Genomic DNA, 12996 nt, shown 5'->3' on the forward strand with positions numbered 1-12996 from the left:
TAAGGAAACTATAAATGAAATCTTCCACCTTGTATTTTTCGTTCCACTTTTGGCTTATTATAAATCCATGCACCAACCTAATTTCCTGAACACACACACACACAAAAACTCCCCCTCCTCTCCTTTTCCTTTACAAAACCCATTTTCTTGCAACTGTGTGCTGGCGCATGTAGATACGAATCAGAAGCCAACCAGCCAGAGTGAGAGGCCTGGGCTCCTCCCCTTGTGAAAGCGTCAGGCATGAGGAAGCGGCGATGCTGTTGACGTGCCTCTGCCGGTAGTTGCCGCTCACCAGCTCGCAGCGAGTAACTTGGACAGCGGAGAAACAAAAAAGGAAGGAAAGTGGGCAGCATGGCGGCGAGCGTGCGTTCTGTCTGTATCGTGCTGCTGTGCCTGAGCGGGGAGGTGCTGACAGGGTGAGTGGCCCGGGGAGGGGAGAGCATAGGTACATCTCCAGCTCAGGTTCATGCTGCTTTCCCCACCGACACCCCTAATGAGAATGAATATCGAGGTTATTGACGCGTTAGGCAACCCTAGTTTAACCACCGGGTGGGAACTTGTTCAGTTATCTTTAACCAAAAATATTGCAGGGATTACCCTGGCCCGTGCAGTGCTCCACTTCAGTATATGAAGGTGTTGTGTTATAAAGTATTAGTTGAATTGTGTATATTTTATTTATATCTGTTGTATTTTTTGTGTGAGCACAGACGGGATTTCTACAAGATCCTGGGGGTTTCTAAAAGCGCTTCGGTGAAGGATATCAAAAAGGCTTATCGTAAACTGGCGCTGCAGCTGCACCCTGACAGAAACCCGGACGATCCGGCAGCGCAGGATAAGTTCCAGGATTTGGGGGCTGCTTATGAGGTACGGAGCAGGGCATGTAGTGTGTGTGGGTGCTGGGAGTAAATGCAATGACTTGTGTGGTGAGGGTTAGGTACATTCGGCCTTTCCATGTGAAGTCTCATAGTCACTTTTTTAGTTCTGAGTTGTGATGATGACAAATCAGGGAGACTGTGTGGCTTCAGCTCATTGGCTACTGGTGAGGAGGTGAAAGGTCGCTCACTATAATTCAACAGACTGCTGGAGCAGCTGTTGTAAGATTCTCAACTTTCATATTGTTGTAATTCCATTTTTTGCAGGTCTCTGATACTTTTAGTTCAATGTTTAAACGGTTTAACAATATAACTGTTAAACAGTATTTTGTTTCCTAACATATTTTCTAGAACGTGCCCAATTTATAAGTTTGAGATGTATTTCTGCATGGTAGTAAATTCACAGTACTTTTAATAATTTAGGGTCCCCAAGTGTGTGGTGGAGTTTAACTGGCTAAAGGTACGTGGTTCACCAGTTAAGAACACTAGTAAGCTTAGGAGATGCAAATCTGCCCTTCCACCTCTTGCTGAGAGTCTCAAAGACCCCTCTGTGAAACAATTACATGAACTTCCTCCAGTTTAAGAAAGAACTTGCATTTAGGTGCAAGGTGACCTTGTATGACCTCAGGATGTCCCAGTACTCCTTACAACTAATGAAGTTTTGTGTTCGTTGACCATGGTTGGAGCTTTTCTATATCAGGGAAACTGGGATAACTGCTTTGCTGAAGGACCTATGCTTTGTCTGCAGGTGCAGTCATGAGCTCCCAGTTTTTTGCCATTTCAATTCTCTGAGCCAGTTTGACTTCTGTCTTTAGCCTTCTGTTCTTCTTTAAATTAAGCTTGATGAACAGCATCTCATCTTTCTAGAATCACAGAATGTCACAACACAGAAGGGAGCCATTTGGCCTATTGTGTTTGCTGGCCCTCTGAAGGAGCTTTCACCTAGTGCCCTCTCCCCTGTAGCCCTGCAAGTTTTTCCTTTTCAGATAATCAAATTCCCATTCAAAAGCTTTCATTGACTCTACCTCTATCACACTCTCGGGCAGTGCACTCCAGATCCTAACTAAAAGTTTTTCCTTGTGTCGCTAATGCTGCTTTTGCCAAATAACTTAGATCTGTGCCCTCTGATTTTTGATTCTTCCACCAATGGGAACAGTTTTTCCTTATCTACTCTGTCCATACTCCTCAATTTTGAATACCTCTCATCCCTAGTGTCAATGTCCTATTTTTTACACAGTAAGCTCCCAGCAGCCTGCCTGACCTTGCTGTTTTTCATGCTTCCTCTCAACCTCTTTTAGTTTTTCACACACTTTGTTTCTAGTATGTCTTTTTGCTTTCTCTCATGCTTGCTTTCATCTCCTGCTAATATCACCTGCCATTAATATTTTTGCCTTATTCACCTTCATTGCTTTCCATTTCTCTCCTGGTGTTTGACAAGGTGTTTACTAAAACCCGCTTTCACAGCCATATTTCCTTTCTCAGTGACTGTCTCCGTCTCTGACTCACCACACGTGGATTTCAACTGAAATTCCATCCCTCTTGTTTCGAACCCATCCAGGATTACAGGTATCTCCGGGACATAAAACGTTTCTCGGACTGCTGTTCCCATCGCATTCTGAGATCCACACTCAGTGCCATGCGCCGCCATATGAACACACTCGACCTCTCCCTCCAGCAGCACCGCCGCACCCTTTTTCAAAGCTGCGGGTGCCCCCAGTTTCATTTTATTCTTCGTCTCATCCGACGCCTCAACAAGAAACTTTTTCTCTTTCTCTCAAGTGCTAAGGAACGCAAGCTCCAACAACTCATCGACACCAACACCCATCTAGGACCTTCCACCCCTGCTTGTCCCTCCGTCCCCACCCCATCTTCCAATCCCAGCCCCGGCCGTGTATTCACTATACCCCCTGACCTTCCCCTCTCCGATGCTGAACGTTCAGTGCTCAGCAAAGGACTTAGTTTCATACCCTTACGCCCTCATCTCAATGAATTTCGGGCTCGGCATGATGCTGAACTCTTCTTCCGCCGTCTTCGTCTCCGTGCTCACTTCTTTGGGCAGGAGTCCACTCCCCGTTCAACGGATCCTTTTACCCACCTCCAATATTCTCCCTCCACCTGGACCCCTCCCTCTGGATTCTTACCTTTTCTTGATCTTTTCATTGAGAACTGTCGGCGTGACATTAGTCGTCTCAATTTCTCTGCTCCTCTCACCCATTCTAATCTGTCTCTCTCTGAACTTACTGCACTCCGTTCTCTCAGGTCCAACCCCGACATTGTCATCAAACCTGCTGACCAGGGTGGTGCTATTGTTGTCTGGTGCACTGACCTCTACCTCGCGGAGGCTGAGCGTCAACTCGCAGACACTTCCTCCTACCTCTCCCTAGGCCATGACCCCACCACTGAACATCAAGCCATTGTTTCCAGGACTGTCACTGACCTCATCTCCTCTGGAGATCTTCCTCCCACAGCTTCCAACCTGATAGTCGCCCAACCTCGGACGGCCCGCTTCTACCTCCTACCAAAATCCACAAACAGAACTGTCCCGGCAGACCGATCGTGTCAGCCTGTTCCTGCCCCACGGAACTCATTTCTCGTTATCTTGACTCCCTTCTCTCTCCCCTTGTCCAGTCCCTTCCCACCTACATCGGTGATTCCTCTGACACCTTACGTCACATCAACAATTTCCAGTTCCCTGGCCCCAACCGCTTCCTCTTCACCATGGACGTCCAATCCCTCTACACCTCCATCCCCCACCAGGGTGGTCTGAGGGCCCTTAGCTTCTTCCTTGAACAGAGGCCCGAACAATCCCCATCCACCACTACTCTCCTCCGTCTGGCTGAACTTGTTCTCACACTGAACAATTTCTCCTTTAACTCCTCTCACTTCCTCCAAAAAAAGGTGTGGCTATGGGTACCCGCATGGACCCCAGCTATGCCTGTCTCTTTATGGGGTATGTGGAACATTCCTTGTTCCAGTCCTACTCCGGCCCCCTCCCACAACTCTTTCTCCGGTACATCGATGATTACTTCGGTGCTGCTTCATGCTCTCGTCGGGACCTGGAAAAATTTATTAATTTTGCTTCCAATCTCCACCCCTCCATCATTTTCACATGGTCCATCTCTGACACTTCCCTGCCCTTCCTTGACCTCTCTGTCTCAATTTCTAGTGATAGACTGTCCACCAATATCCATTACAAGCCTACCGACTCCCACAGCTACCTCGACTACAGCTCCTCACACCCGGCTTCCTGTAAGGACTCCATCCCATTCTCTCAGATCCTTCGCCTCCGTCGCATCTGTTCTGATGATGCTACCTTCAAAAACAGTTCCTCTGACATGTCCTCCTCCTTCCTTAACCGAGGTTTTCCACCCACGGTCGTTGACAGGGTCCTCAACCGTGTCCGGCCCATCTCCCGTGCATCCGCCCTCACGCCTTCTCCTCCCTCCCAGAAACATGATAGGGTCCCCCTTGTCCTCACTTATCACCCCACCAGCCTCCGCATTCAAAGGATTATCCTCCGCCATTTCCGCCAACTCCAGCATGATGCCACCACCAAACACATCTTCCCTTCACCCCCCCCGGCGGCATTCCGTAGGGATCGTTCCCTCCGGGACACTCTGGTCCACTCCTCCATCACCCCCTACTCCTCAACCCCCACCTATGGCACCTCCCCATGCCCACGCAGAAGATGCAACACCTGCCCCTTCACTTCCTCTCTCCTCACCGTCCAAGGGCCCAAACACTCCTTTCAAGTGAAGCAGCATTTCACTTGCATTTCCCCTAATTTAGTCTACTGCATTCGTTGCTCCCAATGCGGTCTCCTCTACATTGGAGAGACGAAACGTAAACTGGGCGACCGCTTTGCAGAACACCTGCGGTCTGTCCGCAAGAAAGACCCAAACCTCCCTGTCGCTTGCCATTTTAACACTCCACCCTGCTGTCTTGCCCACATGTCTGTCCTTGGCTTGCTGCATTGTTCCAGTGAAGCCCAATGCAAACTGGAGGAACAGAACCTCATCTTCCGACTAGGCACTTTACAGCCTTCCGGACTGAATATTGAATTCAACAACTTTAGATCTTGAACTCCCTCCCCCATCCCCACCCACTTTCCGTTTCTTCCCCCTTCCTTTTGTTTTTTCCAATAATTTATATAGATTTTTCTTTTCCCACCTATTTCCATTATTTTTAAATCTATAACTGTAATGCCCTGTCAGTCTTTCCACCCCACCTCCACTAGAGCTGTACCTTGAGTGTCCTGCCATCCATTCTTAATTAGCACATTCTCTTAGATAATATCACCACCTTTTACACGTCTTTGTTCCTTTGTCTGTGACATCTTTTGATTATCTGCTCCTATCACTGCTTGCTTGTCCCTATAACCACCCCCACCCCAACTACTCTCTCTCCCCCCCCCCCCCCACCTCCCCACCTTAAACCAGCTTATATTTCACCCCTCTCCTAACTTTACTCAGTTCTGCTGAAGGGTCATGAGGACTCGAAACGTCAACTCTTTTCTTCTCTGCAGATGCTGCCAGACCTGCTGAGTTTTTCCAGGTAATTCTGTTTTTGTTTTGTGATTAATATAAGCTGCTATTTTGTAACCAATTATTTCAATAGGCTGTTCTTTTCATGTTTTTTTTTTGCCCTCTTACACTTGTTCTGTTCTTTTATTGATTATCTGTAATATCTTCCAGTCCTGAGGAAGTGCTGATTGACTTTTGTTTCTCCAGAGATACAGCCTGAGCTACTGAGTATTTTCAGCTTTTTCTTTTTATACTATCTCATAAAGCTTCCTGCGGTCTGTCCAGCTAGGACAAATCAACCCTTTGGGGCATTGGCTTTTTAAAAAATTCTTTCCTGGGATGTGGGTGTCACTGGCAAGGCCAGCAATTGTTGCCCATTCCTAATTGCCCTTGAACCGAATGGCTTGCGAGGCCATTTCAGAGGGCAGTTAAAGGTCAACCACATTGTTGTGGATCTGAAGTCACATATAGGCCAGACCAGGTAAGGATGGCAGACTTCCTTCCCTAAAGGACATTTGTGAACAAAATGGTCACCTTTACTGAGACTAGCTTTATGTTCCAAATCTATTAACTGAATTTAAATTCCACCAGTTGTTGTGGTGGGATTTGAACCCGTGTCCCTAGAGCATTAGCCTGGGCCTCTGGATTACTAGATAATTTCCACAACACCACCATCTCCCCCTCGGTTTGTAGGATTATCTGGAGTTGGGTGGTAAGGATCTTAGCTCCAGTGACAAACCTACCCCTCCAGGTTTCATTAGTGACTCGTATTGAAATTAACCTGATCATATTGGATCTACCTGGTTTAGATATTGGGCTACTCAACCTGCCACTTGCACTGATTTTGTTCCAGACTTCTCTGTCCAGGTTATCTCAGAGCCACCACATCACAGAGAAACAGTCTTTAATATTTGTATGCACATAATGTAACAAATCATCTTTCAAGGCTCCCTTAGAAAGTGTATGTGAAGGAACCTAGCTTTAGTAAAATACAAATTTCTGAGTACATTGTGCCTTTAATCAGAACAAAATGGATCACATCATGTGCTGAAACAGAGAACTCATGCCAGCACTTATTCAAAACGATCAGTTTTACTTTTTTTAATTTGTGCTTTCACATAAATAGGAGAGTGTTTTAAAACAGTACCTTTTTGAGGTGAAAATTCAAACAACGCTGAAAGTAAGCATGCATGCACAATACAGTGGTACCAACCATCTCTGAGCCTTTCCTAATTAATGCCTGGAACAGAGGTAGTTGAGTTTGGAAGATGGCCACCTAGAATGGCCAATACCCAAATTTTGTGCGCTTATTAGAAGCATGAGCAAATTAAAACATGGAGTGTTAACTTGAAGGTACCAGCCTTAATTTAGAACTCAGAATTGAACTGGCAAGAAAAGTCTTCACCAATCCTATTTGTAATGATGTTGCAGTCTAGAAAATTCTCAGATACTTTCTTCCTCTTGCTACACACAGTCATAAATGACTCACTCTGGTACAGTTAAAGAGTCCTCTGATCATCCTGTTCTCCAAATAAGGTCTTTCACAGAGTTGATTTCTAAAATTCGGCTTTAATCAAATTGTGGGTTATAGCCTAAAATGGCACGTGTTTGAATTCAGAAATTCCCTTTTCCACAGAAAGCAAGTTAGCACAGTTTGAATATACATCCAGAAGAATTTGTTATCTTCTTTCAGCAGCCCTCATCAACATCGCACAAAAAATCAGATTATCTGGTCATGAACACATTACTGTTTGTGGGAGCTTTGCTATGTGCAAATAGGCTGCTACATTTCCTCCATTGCAACAGTGACTGCACTTAAAAGTACTTCACTGATTGTAAAGCGCTTTGAGATGTCTGATGGTTGTGAAAGATGCTATATAAATGCAAGTCTTTTTAATCCTAGACTTATGCAATTACAGTACAAAATTCTGAAGATTGATTTTCTGTAATGCATCCTACCATATAAGTAGGGTGCATGCAAGCCCATCTACCTTGATTTGGAAATAAAGAGGCAGATCTTCAGTTTAGCTTCTCTAAACTTGGTCTGGGATCATGGTTAAAATATTTGCAGAGTTTGATTTTGTGGATTCAGGTATTGGCTTGGTAGCACCACTATAGACTGAGCAGGTGGAGTCCTAAAGGACATAGCTGCTAGACTGGGTCTGTGGCAGGTGGTGAGGGAACCAACAAGAGGGGAAAAACATACTTGACCTCATATTCACCAACCTGCCTTCCGCAGATATACCTGTCCACGACAGTACTGGTAGGAGTGACCACTGCACTGTCCTTGTGAAGACGATGTCCCGTCTTCACATTGAGGATATCCTCCATCGTGTTGTGTGGCACAACCACCGTGCTAAATAGAATAGATTTCGAACAGATCTGGCAACTCAAGACTAGGCATCCATGAGGCGATTTGAGCCATCAGGAGCAGCAGAATTGAGCTCAACCACAATCTGTAACCTTACGGCCTGGCATATCCCCCACTCTACCACTAAGCCAGGGGATCAACCCTGGTTCAATGACGAGTGCAGGAGGGCATGCCAGGAGCAGCACCAGGCATACTTAAAAGATGAGGTGTCAACCTGGTGAAGCTACAACACAGGACTACTTGCATGCCAAACAGCATAAGCAGCAAATGATAGTCAGAGCTAAGCTATTCCACAACCAATGGGTCAGATCCAAGCTCTGCAGTCATGTCACATCCAGTCGTGAATGATGGACAATTAAACAACTCACTGGAGGAGGAGGCTCCACAAATATCCTCAGCCTTAATAATGGGTGAGCCCAACACATCAGTGCCAAAGATAAGGCTGAAGCATTTGCAACAGTCTTCAGTCAGAAGTTCCGAGTGGATGATCCATTTTGGCCTCCTCCTGAGGGCCCTAACATCACAGATGCCAGTCTTCTGCCAATTTGATTCACTCCACATGAAATCATGAAACAACTGAAGGCACTGAATACTGCAAAGGCTTTGGGCCCTGACAATATTCCAGCAATAGTACTGAAGGCTTGTATTCCAGAACTTGCCATGCCACTAGCCAAGCTGTTCCAGTACAGCTACAACACTGGCATCCACCCGGTAATGTGGAAAATTGCCCAGGAATGTCCTGTACACAAAAAGCAGGACAAATCTAACCCAGCCAATTACTGCCCCCATCAGCCTACACTCAATCATTGGTAAAGTGATGGAAGGGGTCATTAACAGTGCTATCAAGCAACACTTGCTTAGTAATAACCTGCTCACTTGCCCCAGTCCCAGGAGGTTTACTTGGGGATGCGGCCATGGCTGAGGAGGAGCCAGGCCTGGATCCTCCTACACGATGTTTGCCGGTTCCTTGGCAGAGGATGTGGCCTACACTAAAGTACTCTGGAGCTTCCTGTCCCTGCAGCTGTCACTCGAGTCCTGTCTGGTGTCCGGGGACATCAAACAGCGGCTGAGGTTGCCCAACCCCCGGGGCCAGAGCGCTGCTGGGTTTAATGTTGTCACTGTCAGCCGACCTAGGAAGATATCAAATCTAAACACCACCTGATTGAAGCTCATGTGCAGCTGAAAGCAGATGAAAAGGCAAGGTTATTGGAGAAGGTAAAGAAACGAGAAGAGATCTTGGAGTTGATCAATAAACAGAGGGAAGAAAGAATACAGAAAGCCTGCATGCCCAGAGATCAGCAGCGAGGCTGAGGAAACCTACCAGGCTTTGAGGCAGTTTGACTGAATGTTCAGCAAATCCCTCAGAGACAAAGGGGTGCCTAGGAGAGGATGAACTACTTACATGTATTCAATAAATACTGCATTTTCCTTCAAAAAAAAATAACCTGCTCACTGACGTTCAGTTTGGATTCCACCAGTGCTATCTAGCTCCTGATCTCATTACAGCCTTGGTTCAAACATGGACAAAAGAGCTGAACTCCAGAGGTGAGGCAAGAGTGACTGCCCTTGACATCATTTGACCGAGTGTGGCATCAAGGAGCCCAAGTAAAACAAGAGTCAGTGGGAATCGGGGAAAAATCTCTGCTTTTTGGAGTCGTACCTAGCACAAAGGAAGATTGATGTCGGTGCTGGAGGTCAATCATCTTATTTCCAGAATATCACTGCAGGAGTTCCTCCGTGCAGTGTTCTAGGTCCAACTATCTTCAGCTGCTTCATCAATGACCTTCCTTCCATCATAAGGTCAAAAGTGGGGATGTTCACTGATGGTGCTGAACATTGCACAATTTATGACTCCCCAGATACTGAAGCAGTCCATGTCAAATGCAGCAAGACCTGGACAATATCCAGGCTTGGGCTCGTAAGTGGCATGTAACATTCGCGCCACACAAGTGTTAGGCAATGATCATCTCCAACAAGAGAGAATCTAACCATCGCCCCATGACATTCGATGGCATTACCACTGCTGAGTCCCCCACTATCAACATCCTAGGCATTACTATTGACCAGAAACTGAACTTTACTAGCCATATAAATACTGTGGCTACAAGAGCAGATCCGAGGCAAAGAATCCTATGGCGAGTAATTCAGCTCCTGACTCTTCAAAGCCTGTCTACCATCTACAAGGCAAAAGTCAGGAATGTGATGAAATACTCTCCACTTGCCTGGATGAGTGCAGGCTCCAATAACACTCAAGAAGCTTGATACCATCCAGGACAAATCAGCCTGCTTGTTTGGCGCCCCATCCACAAACTTTCACTCCCTCCATCGCTGTACAGTGGCAGCAGTGTGCACCATCTACAAGATGCACTGCAGGAACTCACCAAGCCTCCTTAGACAGCACCTTCCAAACCCACTGCTATCTAGAAGGACAAAAGCAGCAAATACATGGGAACACCAGCACCTGGAAGTTCCCCTCCAAGCCACTCACTATCCTGATTTGGAAATACATTGCTGTTCCTTCACTGCCGTTGGGTCAAAATCCTAGAACATCCTTCCCTAACAGCACTGTGGATGTACCTACACCACATGGACTGCAGCAGTTCAAGAAGGCAGCTCATCACCACCTTCTCAAGGACAATTAGGGATGGGCAATAAATGCTGGACTAACCAACAACTCCCACATCTCATGAATGAGTTTTTTTTTAAAGTGCTGAATGGGGTGTTTATTTTGGAAGAAAGCATTTTGTGAAATTGTAGCTAGAATTTATGTGCCTCTGAAGTTCTACTTGAGAGTCAGTCACCCAAGCTGTAGAGAAGTAAACGATCAATTTAATGATCACTGTGAACTGTATTTTGATAGGTTTTGTCTGATGAAGAGAAGAGAAAACAGTATGACATGTATGGTGAAGAGGGCTTAAAGGAAGGTCGTCAAGGTTCCCATGATGACATATTTTCACAGTAAGTACAGCTCTTCTTTGCAGCTCACCACCACCTTCTTGAGGGCAATTAGGGATGGGCAATAAATGCTGGCCTAGCCAGCAATGCTCACATTCCATGAATGAATTCAAAAGAAAATTCTTAATGTCATGGTTTAAAATACTTTAGTGCTAAGTTTGTGATCAATTCTACACTCTACTCTGATAACTTTAATCTTTTCTGGATTCCAAAGAAATATTGAAGTTATTTTCACCTGCTATAGGAGCAAGTTTTAAATTGTCATAGTTTAAAGACTGATACAAAGCACAAGACTAATCTTTATACTGGAGGTCATTGTGTAGCCATCAGAAATGAGAACTGTTAGTAATTCTGCCCCTTTACTGTCTTAACCTAACAGCACTGCAGCAGTTTGCACTGTCCCTACCATCGTAGCAGGGCTCAGTTAATTTATCAAGGTCAAAGGATTGAACTTAGAAACTTTTTTCTTTGTGGATCAGATATGATGTCTTTACCTATAATCTATTTTGGGAAGCTGTAATGTTTGTAAATGTAAAGACAAACTTGAATAATTAAAAGTGAGATTACTGAGACTTTGTTTTAACACACTATTTCTTAAATTTTGCTTAGTCTGATGAAATCATCTTATCTTTGATGTAGCTTCTTTGGAGATTTTGGTTTTATGTTTGGAGGAGGTCCACGACATCAAGACCGGAATATTCCTCGAGGAAGTGATATTGTAGTGGATCTTGAAGTGACACTCGAAGAAGTGTATTCAGGAAATTTTGTAGAAGTAAGTATTAAAACAATAATGTGGTATTTTGTAATCACTGAATTTGTGTAGCTGTTCTCTACATGTCTGTTGAAATTTTCAATCCATTTTTTTCTTGATTACCTCTGTTCTGATCCATTTATCAACATGTTTTGGGTCACTACTAGCTGCCCGTAAGTTCCATCAGGTGTACGAACTTTACTGTTAGTTTAGAAGAGGAACACTTATAAATAATGGTTTTTTTTTTGAAGGATTAATAGAATTACGATCAACTTTCTTTTTTCCCCCCCAAGTACCTGTTTATACAAAACAATGAGCAATATGACAGTGGAATTGAATGGCTTACTAATACTGGCAATGCAAAAGTCAACATAGTTGAAGGACAGAATCATCAAAATATTATGACCTTGAGATTACATTTTGTAAAATTAGCATATTCCACTATTTTACTTAAAATGGGTTATGAAATTTGAGGCATCTGTTTAATGGTACATGTGTGGTTATGCAGTGCTCGTGCTGTTGGTTTTAAAAGCCAAACTGTTGGTGTTTAAACAAAAATATCCCCAAAAATCTAAGTGTTTTCACTGGTGTAAAAATTGCACTTTCAGGTTCTAAAAACTTGAAGTACAGTGCAACTTATGAAAACATAGAAAATAGAAGCAGGAATAGGTCATTTGGCCCTTTGACCCTGCTCTGCCAATCAATTTGATCATGGTTGATCCTCCAGCTCAATGCCATACTCTCACTCTCTCCCCAAACACCTTGATGCCATTAGAATATAGAAATCTATCTATTTCCTCCTTAAATATATTCAGTGACTTGGCCTCCACAGCCTTCTGTAGTAGAGAATTCTACAGGTTCACCACCCTCTTGAGTGAAGAAGTTTCTCCTCATCTCAGTCCTAAATGGCCTACCCTGTATCCTGAGACTGTGACCCCTTGTTCCAGAGGAAACATCATCTCTACATCCAGTCTGTCCAGCCCTGTCAGAATTTTATACGTCTCAATGAGATCCACTCTCATTCTTCTAAACTCCAGTGAATATAAGCCTAGTCAACCCAATCTCTCCTCATACAATAATCCTGCCATCCCAGAAATCAGTCCGGTGAGCCTTCGCTGCACTCCCTCTATGGCAAGTATATCCTTTCTTAGGTAAGGAGATCAAAACTGCACACAATACACTAGGTGTGGTCTCACCAAGGCCCTGTACAGATGTAGTAAGACATCCCTGCTCCTGTACTCCAGTCCCCTTGCAATGAAGGCCAACAGGCCATGTGCCACCTTAACTGCTAGCTGCACCTGCATGGTTGCTTTCAGTGATTGGTGTACAAGGACACCCAGGTCCCTTTGTACACCAATATTTCCCAATCTATCACCATTTAAATAATACTCTGCCATTCTGTTTTTCCTACCGAAATGGATAACTTCACATTTATCCACGTTATACTGCATCTACCATGTATTTGCCCACTCACTGAACTTATCTCAATCACCTTGAAGTCTCTTGACATCCTCCTCACCACTC

General features: G+C 44.7%; 1 protein-coding gene and 1 pseudogene across 1 annotated transcript in view; both read left to right on the forward strand.

The window, feature by feature from the left end:
• The first annotated feature begins 217 nt into the window (after positions 1–217).
• Positions 218–12996, forward strand: part of dnajb11 (DnaJ heat shock protein family (Hsp40) member B11) — a 43587-nt gene continuing 30808 nt past the window's right edge. The window contains exons 1-4 of the mRNA XM_078551785.1: positions 218–416; positions 708–864; positions 10627–10724; positions 11361–11493. Coding sequence (XP_078407911.1) covers positions 352–416; positions 708–864; positions 10627–10724; positions 11361–11493 — 453 coding nt within the window. The 5' untranslated portion in view covers positions 218–351. The remainder of the gene's footprint in view (positions 417–707; positions 865–10626; positions 10725–11360; positions 11494–12996) is intronic.
• LOC144686931 (cilia- and flagella-associated protein HOATZ-like) lies at positions 7448–9077 on the forward strand (annotated as a pseudogene).

The sequence above is a fragment of the Cetorhinus maximus genome, chromosome 11 (genome assembly GCF_964194155.1).
Source record: "Cetorhinus maximus chromosome 11, sCetMax3.hap1.1, whole genome shotgun sequence".
Classification (NCBI taxonomy): Eukaryota; Metazoa; Chordata; class Chondrichthyes; order Lamniformes; family Cetorhinidae; genus Cetorhinus; species Cetorhinus maximus.